This window comes from Pteropus medius, unplaced genomic scaffold (assembly GCF_902729225.1).
Source record: "Pteropus medius unplaced genomic scaffold, Ma_sr-lr_union100, whole genome shotgun sequence".
Classification (NCBI taxonomy): Eukaryota; Metazoa; Chordata; class Mammalia; order Chiroptera; family Pteropodidae; genus Pteropus; species Pteropus medius.
Window position 1 is genome coordinate 6,281,194 of NW_024355990.1, and position 14,064 is coordinate 6,295,257.

The 14,064-nt window shown below is 45.0% G+C and overlaps 1 protein-coding gene across 4 annotated transcripts; it reads right to left on the reverse strand.

Moving 5' to 3' along the window:
- MTNAP1 (mitochondrial nucleoid associated protein 1) lies at window positions 1–13,996 on the reverse strand. Of its 4 annotated transcripts, none has more exons than XM_039859779.1 (6): window positions 13,932–13,996; window positions 13,084–13,193; window positions 10,326–11,847; window positions 5,051–5,146; window positions 4,378–4,482; window positions 1–3,149 (listed from the first exon to the last, which is right to left on the reverse strand). In XM_039859779.1, the coding sequence occupies exons 3-6, from the start codon at window positions 11,818–11,820 to the stop codon at window positions 3,121–3,123; spliced, it is 1,725 nt and encodes a 574-aa protein (XP_039715713.1). In that variant the 5' UTR covers window positions 11,821–11,847; window positions 13,084–13,193; window positions 13,932–13,996; the 3' UTR covers window positions 1–3,120. The 4 variants fall into 4 exon arrangements, with proteins under 4 accessions (XP_039715713.1, XP_039715711.1, XP_039715714.1 ...); XM_039859777.1 differs by lacking the exon at window positions 13,932–13,996 and adding an exon at window positions 13,704–13,834; XM_039859780.1 differs by lacking the exons at window positions 5,051–5,146; window positions 13,932–13,996 and adding an exon at window positions 13,704–13,834.
- Between the last annotated feature and the right edge of the window lie 68 nt (window positions 13,997–14,064).

A 14,064-nucleotide genomic window follows, 5' to 3' on the forward strand; every position in this document is an offset into this window, starting at 1 on the left:
TATATAACACAATGATTTTAATAGCTAAATATTTTAATGTGTATCAGAAAAATGTACTCTCTTCAGTAAACTCGGTATTTCCGATAATAAGACTCAGGATGAAACTCAAGGAGGCGGCACTGAGGATGACCCACCCCGCACAGACCGCGAGCCTCCACGCCTGGGTTCGGGGGGTGGGGGGGGCAGGCCTACGAGTACGTCTGCCCTCCAGTCACAGAACTTCCCCAAGAGTCTTCTCAGGCTGGAGAGGACGCTGGGCATTGCTGTCGGCGGGATGGATGGGGAGGCGGATACGGCTGCTGGTGTGGATCGGGCAGCGTGACAGCGCACATTGCGGAGAGATTCGTTCCAGACGTCACGCTGCTGCCTGGGAAGCAACACCTGAGCACTGCTGTTCCCCCAGGGAGCCAGCGCCACGGAGGACGTGCAGCGTGGTCTGAAGACACGTTCAGGGGGCCGTTTAAGGTGTAAGTCATGTGCACGGCGTCGCTCTTTCCTTCTCGGCTGGGGGAAGGGACGAGCAGTTCCGCCTGCCTCCTGTCTGGAGCGCACTGAATTCTGCACGGGACGGTCTCTCTCACCTGCAACGCCAGTTTTGAAAAGACTCCAGTCTTGACGAAGCCTTTAATCGGCCAGATCACATACACTGCTAGGAACCGTGTGGAAATGAACTTATCTTGTAGGAATATTTGCATATCTGAACACTGAATTTATCCTCATAAGGCAAGTTTACACCAATACCGCAAACTAGAGCTACCAGGTATATTCCTGGATCGTGCCGAATTTGTTTAGAGCAAAATCGAGGGAAAAAATTAGTTATCAACTGACCTCAGCAACTCAAACGATTTTGAACATTATGAAGAAATCCTTAAAAGACTTGATAAAAGGTCTTACACCTGCACCATTTCATTTAAGAATCAATGCTCAGTATCTAAGTCCAAGAAATCAGTTAAGATTTGCTCTGTCCTACTAAGCGAGGGAGGAGCCTTGGTACTGACCATGCCAAACCTAAGACCCTCCTTTTGCTGCAGGCTTCCGCCCTGGTCTGAAACTTGATGAGATGCCTTCTCATTAAGGAAATTATTTCCAGGGATGTAAAGTACTTGCTATGATGTAACTTAGCCCTTTTTCATTGTTTTAGCATCCTGATTATGACAAGTGGCACTAGTTTATGGGGACAGAAATCTAGGGGGGCTACAAGCTACCCCTTGGCACCTCAGCGGAACGTGCTGTGGGTGGTCTGGGGGCAGCACCGGGGCGGGAAGGCACGAGGTCTAGAAAGGCGTGTCCTACTTGAACGTTTCCTGACCCAAAATGTTCTAGAGCAGTGACCCCGTCTCCATTCCCACACACGGAGGCCGTGAGGTGCCATATGCCTCGAGGGCAGTGGCTGGCACGCTGTTTCTGTAGAGGGTCAGACGCTTCAGCACGTCCAGGTTTGTGGGCCACAGCTTTCTGCTGTAACCACGTGATGCTGCTGCTGTACTGTGACAGCAGCTGCCTCACCACAAGAGCAGGGCTGCGTTCCACTTCGACTTTACGAAAATAGGCAGTGGGCTGGACAGTGCCCAAGTGTCCCCAGCGACTGCTGACCCCTGCTCTAGGGGACCCCGGAATTGGGAAAGAGGACATCGTTGAGAGGTCATTCTCATGTACCTTTCTTCTCACCCTGAGGGTTTCTGATCCAGAGTAGAGACAAAGCGGGAGGCTCAGGGAGACACCATTTCTAAGTGTCTGTTAAAAGCCATTTACGAAGAATGGGCACGAAGCCCTTTCAAAGGGAAAGAGACTATTTTTGGAGTTCCAATGAAGTTCTTAGTAATATTAAACTAAAATAGTTAAATGCAGTTCTTTCCCTCAACCATGAATGTTCCCTTACGGACAACTCTAGCATACCTTTCCTTAACCAGGAGAATTTGAGGCAGAATTATATTATTCCCACTGGGGATAATTAGAGAGGGAGAGAGGGACAGGAGACTGGGAATAGAAAAGGTAAGTAGAGCAGAAGATAGAGCCAGAATTCAAAGTTTGAGAGGACAGAAGGAAAAGATGTGTGAATAAATAAACGCTGGCCTTGGAATAGCACACCTGCTTTTAAAGGAGGGGCTGACCTCACGTATTCTGGCACGAGCATAACGAGCAAAGCTAAGATATACATATCCTTAGATACTGGCACATCTGTGTGTGATATACAATCAACCCCCATGCTGGAATAGGGGTTAGAGAGAGTTATCCATCAGGGCTGATGAGTTAATTTCCTCAAGGGTTTTTCTATCTAAGTATGCGAGTCACCGTCTCGGGGCCAAAGTGGAAGTCATATAATTAGAAAAACACTGAATATTTTGATGGGAAAAGAGTCACAGAAAATCCACCAACTCAAAACAACCCTAACAAAGTGAAAGGAATTTAAGTATTGCACTGAAAGTTTTAAGAAGGGATAGGGGTGGGATTCTGAGAAGTTTCCAGAAAGACATGATCAACTGAAACCATGTGCTCACTGTTGTAGTCACTTAAGATATAAAACAGGCGGTTTTTCATAGGCTCACCAGCCAGGCTGTCCCCACCCTTACTTTGCCTTTGTTTTTCACACCTGTCCGGATCTGGCCAGGAACCCACAGGAGCCTAACTATTCCCAAGGGGAAGGGCCTGACGGAGGCTGATTCTCTGCCAATTCAAATATTTCTCTGTTATCAGTCTACTTGTAGCTCAGTATCTAGATAAGCAGTAAAATGCCAAGGTTTAGAGAATTTTAGGGAGAAAGATTTAAAATCGAGATACTTGTTTTTACTGAGAACTGGGAAATCACTATTTAACAATTTTAACGATAAACCTTGTCTTCTTCGTGTCTCCCTGAATAACACCAGCCTTCATGATTAAACAAACTGATGTATTTTCAGTAACTTTCAGTCACTTTTGAGGGCAAGCCAAAGAAATATCCAGACAGAGCCTGATCCGTCCACATTATAAAATGTACTTCCTGAATAACGGCTTTAGATTGAATAATTTATTCTTTCGCTCCCTCCTCCTGCCCCCAGCGCAACCTGAAGTTGTGGAACGTGAACCGCCGTTGTCTCCACCACGCTCTCCTTGGATTCCAGAACGTTCTTAAGTGGCGTCCGGTCAGTGTTCCTTACGCCAGCGCTGCAGCTCTTTGGGTAAACAGAGACAAATGTGAGGGTCCGCGGTTTTTATCTCTTGCCTTTAGAGACCATTCTGTTAAAATTTCCATTTTATACATTTAGAAATAGAGTCCTAGGCCACAATGTGAAGTTTCTGCTTCATTTTCTTCGGTCTCAATTTGGAGATGTGAAAAATAACCTCAGGTAGCAACTAAAAATGACCCCTTTCAGAGAGGAGAAAGTCCAAGGGAAGGATTTTTCCCTGTTAAAAAAAAAAGGACTCAAGGTTTTCTGTGTCTCCATTTACGCAGGGATGGCCAGGAAGGAATGCCTGTCCCCCGATGCGCACCGGGCCACACTGTCCCCGCCAGTGCACACACAGGACCCCGATGTGCACCGGGCCACACTGTCCCCGCCAGTGCACACACAGCAATCAGCCGCAGGCCCAGGTCGGCTGTTTGACCTGTTCCCCTACTGACAGGCACGGAGTTGGCCAAAAGTCCCAAAAGTCCCAAATCCGGCATTTTAGAAGTTTGTAAATTCTACTGGCCTTTAGTCTTAATGGTTATCTTATACTTTTACCCCAGAAGTTTTCATCTGAAAATGTCCGGGCTTTTTTTTTTTTTTAATTGTGGAAAAATACTGAGTTCTTGTAATATCTTCCTATATGTATTTTAAAACTTTTAACTATAAGGATCTATTTTTATATATATTTTAAAATATATTTAAAAATGAGCAAAAGTCATCTTGAACTAAAAAAGACATGAAACCCTGACATTTTCCTCCTGGGAAGATGTGGGCAAGCTGAACTCGTAATAGAAGGGTTTTCTAAATGTTAAAAGTAGATTAGCTACGACAGCTATGTGCCTTAGACACACTGATGAGTGACAGCTGTATTCTGTTTCTCCCTCTCTTTCAGGGGAGAAAACTGTTGGTTTCAATGCTAAAAAGTTCTTAGGTAGGAATTAAAAAGTCACCAAGGAGAAGAGCCCTGATCTTAGAGGAGGCAAACAGATCTCCAGTGACAACCTTAAATGGAGCACAAGAGCAATTATGTAAATTCTAGTCGTGTCTCATAAGGCCATTACAACCAAAACCTCTTAATAATAAAATCCCAGCGCTTCGGGCAAAACATTCACTAGCGCATGTCAGACAGTGCCAAACTGTAAAACTATAAAAAGCAGTTCTGAGAATCCCTCGGAGGTCCCCAACACGGGATGTGACCTGTAACTGAGGCTAAGAATACAGAAAGGCTTACTCAGATGCCTGAAACTCCAGCTACAACAAAGAACAAAGTATCCGGTGACGAGCATCGAGATGCCACCAACACCGCTCTTCACGGTGGCACTGCACCTGATCCAGCCTGTTTAAAGAGAAACACGTCAGTTACGGGGAGCTGGAACCCGGGGCCATTATCTGCGAGTTATGCAAGTTATCTCAGCCTGGGCGATGGGACTGTAATTCAAAGAATTTACATTCCGCTATATACGTATTTAAACAGATGAGAAGGCTAAAATCTAGAAGATTTTAATTTTAAGAAGTGTAAATTAGGGACTCTCGTATTGGGGAGTTTGGTTAATGTCTTTCGTGGACAGGAGATGACGACCGATTGGTTAATTTAAGGTTGAGTGTCTTCCTGGCTTTGGGATGACCGCGGCGGGCGGGAGAGATGGGGGAGGTGGCCGAGGTGGGGGTAGGTATTACGAAATGAAAGCTGTTCAATCAACGGCAGCTGCTATTTTATTAGCTTTCGTGCCTTCGATTACGTCAGACTCCAGAACGAAAACAGACAAACAGAGGAGCGGGAAGATGCCACATTTGTCTCTTTTTCTCTTTTCTTTAGCCTTGCTATGACAGTCACGGCGAAAGCAAGAGAAAATTCTCCAAATGCTTGGAACCAGCAACAGAACAGCAAGTGACTCTGGCCTCACCTTTCTGCACAGCTCCCAAGAGCCTCATTAGAGAGACGCTGGAGGTTGTAAGCCTGGTCGGCGGTCCCAAACTCCTTAGAGCAGGCGCACTTCTTTCTGACAAAGGAACCACGGTTCCAAACAGAAGTTACTGTGACAGTCATCTAAATCGGTCCTCTTTCCCAACGCGCACCCGGGGTTCCCAGGGCTGGGCCTCAGGGAGAGCACATTCTAAAGAGGTGGATTAATGTCTGCTCTGGGCGGCGGCTTATTCCGAGTGCTAGAAGTCAAAGCCATCTATTGCAGGTCATAAAAGGCTCTTCAAAGGCCAAGGGAGCCCTGGGGATCAGGACCTGGACACGCTTTTGATCTGATGAACATGCAGCCTTGGTGAACCACGCGCACATGCCAAATGAATCGCTCATATTTTCTGTCTGCTAAACATCTGTGCAAAAGGTATGATTCTCTACGATTATAATATTAAGGACACTACCTGTCACTACAGCTACAGTTGGCAGGTCCGTTCTGGTACCCCACCAGTACTGCAGACCAGCACACACTTATGTTCAACTGCAGCAGAACCACCAAGCATTTAGCAGGTGGTAAAAGTTGCTGTGGATGTAAAAATACTATCCAATGGTCGTCGTCATATTAAGTAACCGGGAAAAGAACTATGCCGGCTTCCAAAAAGTTACACAGGTGATGATTCGCGTGCAAGGTGGTTAGTCTCTTAAATAAACAAAGCGGGACATAACCCACGCATCTTGGAAAAAATCTGAAGCAAAAGATGGGGAGAAACAGCTTCATGGACACTGCAATTGTACCGCCTCTCAGCAGTGGCAGGGGCCACGTGGCTCCTTGACTGTTCCGTCTTTAGCCAGTGGACCTATTTATTTCGGTACAGGTTCAAATTTATGTGTATGACATCAGTCCAGGCTGTGAGCTGGGATGTGTAAGCCCAGGCCTCCCCAAAGAAGTCCTGGTAGAGGTTTTTTCAATGTCGTTGCCCGTTGCCCGGGTGCTCTGGGCTCCGATTTCCATCCCCATGGCCTGGTTGTGGGCCTGGGGCGGCTGATACCCACTGCCATGCTGCCTCATCAACTAGTAGACACTGCCCTTGACCTGCTACTGTCCGGGTCCTGACATTTCCAACCCAACGCATGTGGCTAGCCTTCCGTGACGCCGGCTCCGCTCTTTAATACCACTGAAAACCCTCACCTTCCTCTAGACAGCTACCATTTCCCAACACCCCTTCCGCCTAGCTGGGATCCCAGTCATACGATCTGACTTAGTTCTTAAGTCTCTGGTTGTTCATTACTCACATGCTTTTTTAAAAATCTAAAACACCCCCTTTCATGGGCTCCGTTGGCTAATCGGGGACCCAACCCTGGCTCGTCATATTCCCTTGGGTTCTGATCCTGACTATTCTGAGCCTGTTCCCCACGTGTCCATCTCACACAATACCCGATTGATGGAAACGCTATTTAAAGATCAGAGAAGAGCATTTATTTAGCTGTTTCTTGGCCTTTAAAAACCCATGACCCTATACTGTTTTCTCCCTTCACCTTCTGGCATCCCCATCAGCCAAGTTCTGCTTTTTGTAGTGATAGGAACCATGTTTTTTTCACGCCCCATCCTTTGAGAGATTCCCCCGCTGGGTCTCAGACACCTGCTCCAGTGCCATCTCCTTCGTCAGCAGTTCTCTAATCCAGCTGCTCTTCAGAAGCATGGAGGACATGTTTGAACATGTGATTCTTAGACCTTATTTCAGAATCAGTCTCTGGGGGTGATGCCTACGAATCTTGAATCTAAAAAACGCCCATGTGGGATTGTCGCTTGTCCGGACTTAGCGACCGAGGACCTAGATCTCTTTGAGCCCCGAAAGACAAGACACCCTGAATTCTGCGAGGGCTCAGCCAAGTGCTCCCAGCTGAAGGCTCTCAAGGCCACAGCAACTCTGAAAGCTTTGAACAGTGGAAAGCAGTTTCTACTGCTGAGGGCTCTGACTCTTGTTGAATCTGAGATTTAACTCTTGAACTTCTACACTCCATTTTCTCCAAGGCCAGGAAAATTACTAATTTCGGTAATTAGTCAATGAAATTCCTTCTCCCCAAACCTCAAAAGATGGCCTCTGATGCTGCTGAATGTCGTACGCTGAATTCTTCCTAATTTACGAAAACTCATGGCTCCTTCAGAACTAACAGTCTACCCTGGGATTTCCTGGCCCGGGCCACCAAAATAGATCCGTTTTTCATCGGCCACGAGAGCTTTTGGTTCCACCTCGTTTCATCCAAATGACAAGAGAGTCTTTTATCCCTCTCAAGGCCCTGGCTACCTTCTCATCTGGTGGAATCATTTCCTTAAGTTTACTCAGGTACCTGTGTCTGAGGACTAGCTGGTTACAGCTTTCCTGCTGCAGAAAAGCATATCTGACATCATCTTAAAGCCCACCATCCAACAGGAGAAATGATGCCCGGAAGAGCTTGGCAAAGACCATCAGGCAATATTAGATGCCTACCATCAACTCAACTTATCCTCATCTATAAAAGGAGATAAGACTAGTCTTCCAGGGTTGGTATAAGATTATGAGATGATCTATGTACACATGTGGGCATCATAGCTGATATATAGCTAACTTAGTAATTGTTAGCTCACTGGCTCTGCCTGTAAGTATCAAAGAAATGGGTTGGCTTCCTGGGATAAAGGCCAAATAGTCTAGCAAAGGTCTTGCCTGAGCAGAGACTATATAGCCCACGTTCTCCCGCAAAGATTCCAGGAAAGTTCAATTTTAATTTGCAGTCACTGTTGGTAGCCATGGCCTGGTGATATGACGAAGCTTTCTGAGGAGCCACACTGCCTTTTAGTTCCTGTAGATTTAGACGGCCTGCTGAACTCCTTGGCTAACTGAGGAATCAGGTCTTGACCTGAGATCCTATGGTCTCTTCTAATACCTTCTGTTCATTCAGTGGCAGCACTAAAGTCCGCTGCTTTAATTGTGAGGCTAACTTCTATAGTTTTTCAGTTTATAACAGAACTAGAGGCTCTGTGATGGCCACACGTTGTCTGATAGAAATTCAAACTAATCATATAGACTGTAAAAGAACAAAAAGTAGTTTCTAACCAGTATCCTGGAGGAACTCAACGTTAAAGGAAGATTATACTTTCCCCCCACATTCGGTCTCAGAAGACTAGTGATTTGATGACCTAAATTACTGTATTTCTCATTATTACTATATTCTTAGGACCTGTTAAAGTATATCAACTAATTTATATCATGATACCTACCACTAACTGTCCCAAACAGTAGCCTAGGGCAGGGTTTAAAGACTGTGGTGTACAAGTCAGATGGACTTGGATTTAAAGCCCGACAGTCACTTAGTGTACGAACATGGGCAAGTCACTTAAGATGTCCAAGGCTCAGATTCCTCACCTATGAGAGAGGGCGGGTCAGTGACATCACTTCAGAGTTATTATGAGTTCACTGAGATAAATGAGATAGCAATGTAATGCACCTAGCAACGGTCATCACTTGACAAGTATCAGTCCCTTTTCTAAAATGAAAAGTGGATGTATCAAGGATATTCCTTAGCATTATAGAAGATAGTAAGACAATAAAGAAGCCTTGCTTGAGAGATTTGCAATGGGCTGTGTTTACGCAACTGAAAATCACAGCGATATAAAAGACATCTGTGTTTCCAGTTATGGCGTATTTCCTCAGCAATGTTTAGTGGGAAGGATTACTTGGCCTCAGGAGACTTGGTTCTACTTGCAACTGTATCACGTACTGGAGGCATGACCTTGGAAAAATCCCTTGTCCTCCCTCTGTCTGTTTCATCACCTACAAAACAGAAAAATCGCTCTGCCCACCTCTCAGAGCGGGGAGGCCAAAAGAAGAAAAGATGGAAGCACTCTGAAAACCACAGAGCAACACAAATGTTCATGTTCATTCTGTTTAGTGGAGAGGGCCTTGAGACTACAACTTTGTAGCGGGCCCACGTTAGACCTGTTGGTAGAAAAACTGGTAACCGCTGACACAGTTGGAGAAAACGTAGCTTTAGCTGGCAATGCCCTCTATTTAATACACTCCCATTGTGAAATCTTTAGAAAGGGATAATTAAAATACAAGAGAAAACGCTTTGGGGACCAAACTGGAGTTTAGTAAATATGTGATTGTTTATAAAATAAACCAGAGGGAAAAATATATCTTTAGTTAGAGATGATACAAGTTTTTCAGGTGTGAATCCATTCCGAGTTGCACTAGGTCTCCTGTCAAAATTAAGCTAAAAACACCAATAACACTACACACACAAAAGGAGATGGATGCTACACTAAACTAACGAGGCCCCTAGAAAACCTAAAGGGGAAAAAATCCAAAGCTTCCTGGTGACAAAAACGAAGAAACTGTCGTAGCTAGAGTAGTAGTCCAATAACTAAAGGCGAGAGTCAGCAGGAAAAGACGAGGCTACCTGACTACTGAGACCTTCTTGGCTCGTACCCGGGGCTTTAGTCCTACCCCCTAGTTTAGCTATTCTAGGCAGAAGCAAGGAACATCTAGGAAGCTTCTGAAGAGACTGATTCACAATTCAGATCGGTCTCGATGTCCAGTGCCCCTCTCCCCTCATCCCTTACCTAATCTCTTATGTTCCGAGGCTCAGTGTCTGGTTCCTTCTTGGGTCCTATTCTTCGTGGATTAATTTTTCTACTGCATGGACTTCTCTTTTTTGGGGGTCACATCCTCTCTATTCCTGCTCATCTCCTGAACTTCCATTTCCAATTATCTGCCTTAACTGCTACACCTGCCTAGGCAGTTTTAATCTTACCCTGCTCCCAGATCCAAAAATACTGTCTGCTTATACTTTGCTACTCTGAATTCCCGGATGTTGCATGTGGCCATAAACCTGGAACCTATTTTGTGTATAACTTGGTCCTGATTAAAATCTGAACACAGTGCTTGTTCTATTTGGGTGGACCCTGAAGTCTTTATGCTTTCCTTGAGTCTGTTCAGCTTGCACACCCAATTTCTACTGGCCATGCCTCTTTCCAATGTAGAAATTCAACTTATCAATATCACCAGCCAATCTGTCTAGTCCAACCTTCGACTACTGGTGAAGGGGAAGAGAGTGATCAAATCACTGGAGCAAGAAATGTTTTCAGAACAATTTTAAGTCCAGTGCACTTGAAGGCTCAGGTAAAAAGCCAAATGAGTCAACATGTTAGTATTCTGACCCTTATTAATTCAAAAGGCACAGAGTGGTTTGTATGGGCTGGACGGCCCTTGAAAATGAGTGCATTTTACCTTGTGAGAGTCTTTCCCCATGGGGACTGATGAGCTGGGGCTTCTGGGCCACTGGATTCCAATACTGAGGTTTCCCTGGAAACACCCCTAGTCCGAGATAAGCAGGATAAAGCTCTGGGAACCACTCCAGGCCCAGGGAGCTGGGAAGGGTCTTCCTGTCGGCAACATCCATCTGACTGGTGAAGGGGCTTTTAGAAGTATGATGCTGGGCTGAATGTAAAGGCTGCTGGCACGCAGAGAGCACAGCTCGGGGCCAACGGCCAGATTCGGGCTCCAGAGAAGCCTGTTCCTCACTCTCCATCAATGCCCTCACATCGGGGACTTGATTATGATTGTGGGCTTCTGCTTTTTCTTCTTGAAGAAATTTTATAGCCAGAGAGGCAAGACTTTGATTACATGACTGTGCTACAGAAAGAAACTCCTTGCGAACTGTCTCCCTCGGCGAGAACAAATTTAAATTGAGACCTTCGTCTTGGGATTTCTTCTCTGTGGCTGGAACATCAGCACTGAAGTTCTTCGTAGAGTCACTTCTCATGGAAGAGCATTCCTGAATTCTTGTCACAGATGCACTTTTTCCTGCATGGCCTTTGCTCCCGTACGTCTCTACTCCAAGGTTAAGCCCTTCTCCTTGGTTCTCCTTGACTTGGATTTTACCTAATGCACTAACTTTAAAACCTAAAATCTGTGATTCCCTGTCCTTTTCCTGGTTCTTGGAGTCTCTAACATCAGCAGAGATTTCTAAGAGGCGATCTTTGCCTTTGGAATCTGTCTCATCGCTTGGACATGATGGTCTTACTCTTTTATCCCCATAAATGAGATTTATGGGAGAACTATGATAATCACCAATAGGCGCATCTAGTAATTTTACTAGAAGCTTCTGTCTCGAGGGATCGATTTTGTCCAATTTTAAATTAGCAGAAGTGGTTTGTACATCATTAGATAAGGCTGAAGGATACTTTCTATCTTGATTTGACAAAGGTTCCATTGGGCCGAGAGGTAAAGATGCTTTGGTTTCTGAAGGATTACTTCTACTTTCCCTTGATTTAGGCAAATCTGTGGCAAGTCCTTTTTTAGAAGCAGTGTTCTCTGATGCATAAAACTGAGCCTTAGTGTCTCCCTGGGGAATAATCTCTGGTTCAGGATTTTCTAACATTTTGTGGGAGAGTTGAATTTGATTCTTGATGTCTTTGTTTGCCTTTGGATTACTTACTCTTTCCAAACCAACAGCTGGTAGTGGAAAGTACTCAGCTGTCTCTCCTGCTTTGCCCCCTTTCGACTTCGTATTTCTTTTCTGATTCTTTGTCCCCAGCTCTCTCTCATTAGCTTTAACCAAGTCTTTGATTGAACTTTTCATTTTCTTAGCATGTGGGAGCACAGCCTGCTTGGAGTGACAAACATTTTGATCAGTAGGTATAGTTGGTCCTATCATCTTACAATGTGGCAAATGGGATTTTAACCGTTTAAATGGTTTCTTACAATAAGGACATACTTCCATTCTGGATGAAATATCACTCTCTTATTCCTGAAAAAGGTAAATATGAGATTATGAGGAACGCATCGTTTGTACAGTAAATACCAATATTGTATTTGTCATACCTTTTAAAATTCATTTGGAAGAATCCAGGTTAAAGATAATTTCTAAAAGTTTGTTGGATTCATTCTTTTTCTTACAGAGGTAGAAAACAGAAGACAGTTGGATTTTAAGATAAATATCCTTGGCTCCACTTACACTGGGGACTTTACATTAGCAAGTCTTCTAGGAATCAATTGTTACAAAGACTATCAAAGAGGCTTTTCAAAATCCCTGACTAGGAGGTGAGCAAGACCAAAAGACTTGCATCTAATGAATTAATGGTCAGTGGAAGAAAAGGTATCCAAATGCCAGAATCAAAGGTTTGCTATTTAAGGTTGTAGCAAGGCAACTGGCTATCACACAAGTATAAAGAAATTGTGAAAAACCCTAAACACATCATTCAGGGAAAAAATAGTGAAGAATGAAAATTCAGGCCAGGATTTGAAGGTGGTTGATTATAGTAGTGGTTTCCAAAGTGGTACATATGGAAGATTTACTGGGTGCAAGAAGAAATAGTTAGAACTTCCATTATCTACCCGTGAGAAATGAAGCTCTACTAACACCTAACATGTTAGTAATGGGCATATATATATGTGTGTATATGTACTGATAGTTTATAGTACAATGGATTATTGGTGGATTTGTATGACACTTTGTGAAATTCATACTATGTAAAAACATTAACAAATATACCATGTATCATTTAAACTTCTTTATTATTTCCAGTTAGGAAAAGGAAATATTTCATTACAAAGCTCAATTGGAAATTATTTTTTTTACATTTCTTCTTTCTATAAAGTTCCTTGAACCACTAAATCGGTCAAAAGTGAGGCTCTGAAACCATTTACAAAGTCAATAGATATAATCCTGGCCAACCATTTATCAAAGCACCCAACCCACCTTATCCTACCTGAAGTCAGGCAAAACAAAATTGTTTTCTGTCAAGCGACTCTAATTATTCTTACTTTGGAGTATCTCTTTGACAATTTAATGCAAGTTACGCACCGATTATTTACAAAAACACATATAACTGGAGCCAGTCCCTGAGCCTTAGGCTAAAAACTTTCTGAGACCTCTGTTAGACTTGTCTGCCTCTACAGTACTCCACCCTCACACTTAATCTTACTGGAAAGCTCTTTGTACCCTCACGTGGTAACGTCTTATCTTGAGTGCCTGCTTTCTTACCCGGGCTTCTCTGCAAGGATGCTAATTTTGCGGTCGTCTCTCCTGGATCTCCATGCTTTACGATCGCCGTTCCCGAGTTTGGCAGAATGAAACTAGATTTTAACGTCAGCCTGTGCAAGACACAGTCAGAGAAGTAACTCGATAGTACTAAACCAAATAACTGGGTTATCAGCAGGGCAGTTCCCTTTTGGTGTTCCGGAAAGCGGAGAGTTAAGACTTCACCAGCGTCTTGGGCACAGGGCCCATCTCAAAAGTTACGCTAATCTTGGCCCTCACCTCCGGCGCTGTCCAGCGGACTTTTCCGCCCCTGGCCGGGTCGGCTCGCCTGCCCTCCTCCCCTCTCCCTTACTTTTCAGCAAGCTGTCTAGCTGCTGCCAGCGGCGTGGGCGGGGACCGCCGGGCAGCTCCTGGGTCCGAAGCCTGCTAACCCGCAGCCCCTGCTCCAGGAGCCGGAGGCGTTGGGACGCCTGACGGGACTCGTTGTGTGGCTGCGGGAAGCCCCCCATTTGGCCTGCCACCGATTGACACCTCTCCAGGCTCAGGACAGTCACCCCAGACCTAAGGCGGGGGCCATAGGAAAAGTCCTGCGAGTCGAGACTCCCCCATAACAACTTCCTCACCTTGCAAAATAAAAGTACAGGAAGCCCCCGAGACAAGCCCCCCAGAGCAGCTCATTAGCAGCTTCCTAACTCCCGATCCCAGGACCCGCAGTGGGCCGTCTACATCATTGCCTGATGCCTCTCATATATTTTTAGAAAATTTGTTACCTCACAGGCACTTATGTCATATACTTATGTCGTATTATTATGACGTAACTTAATTTCATTTAAACCTAGCTGGACGCTTACACTGTCTCCGCTAGGCTGCGAACAGGCGAAAGCCCCGGCCATCTCTAATGTGGTCCTCCTCTCCCTGGAGCTCTCAGTAGCTCCTCCCCCTCCGAGCCCGCCCCTTCCCGTGGGCGGGGTTACCGGTCGGCGC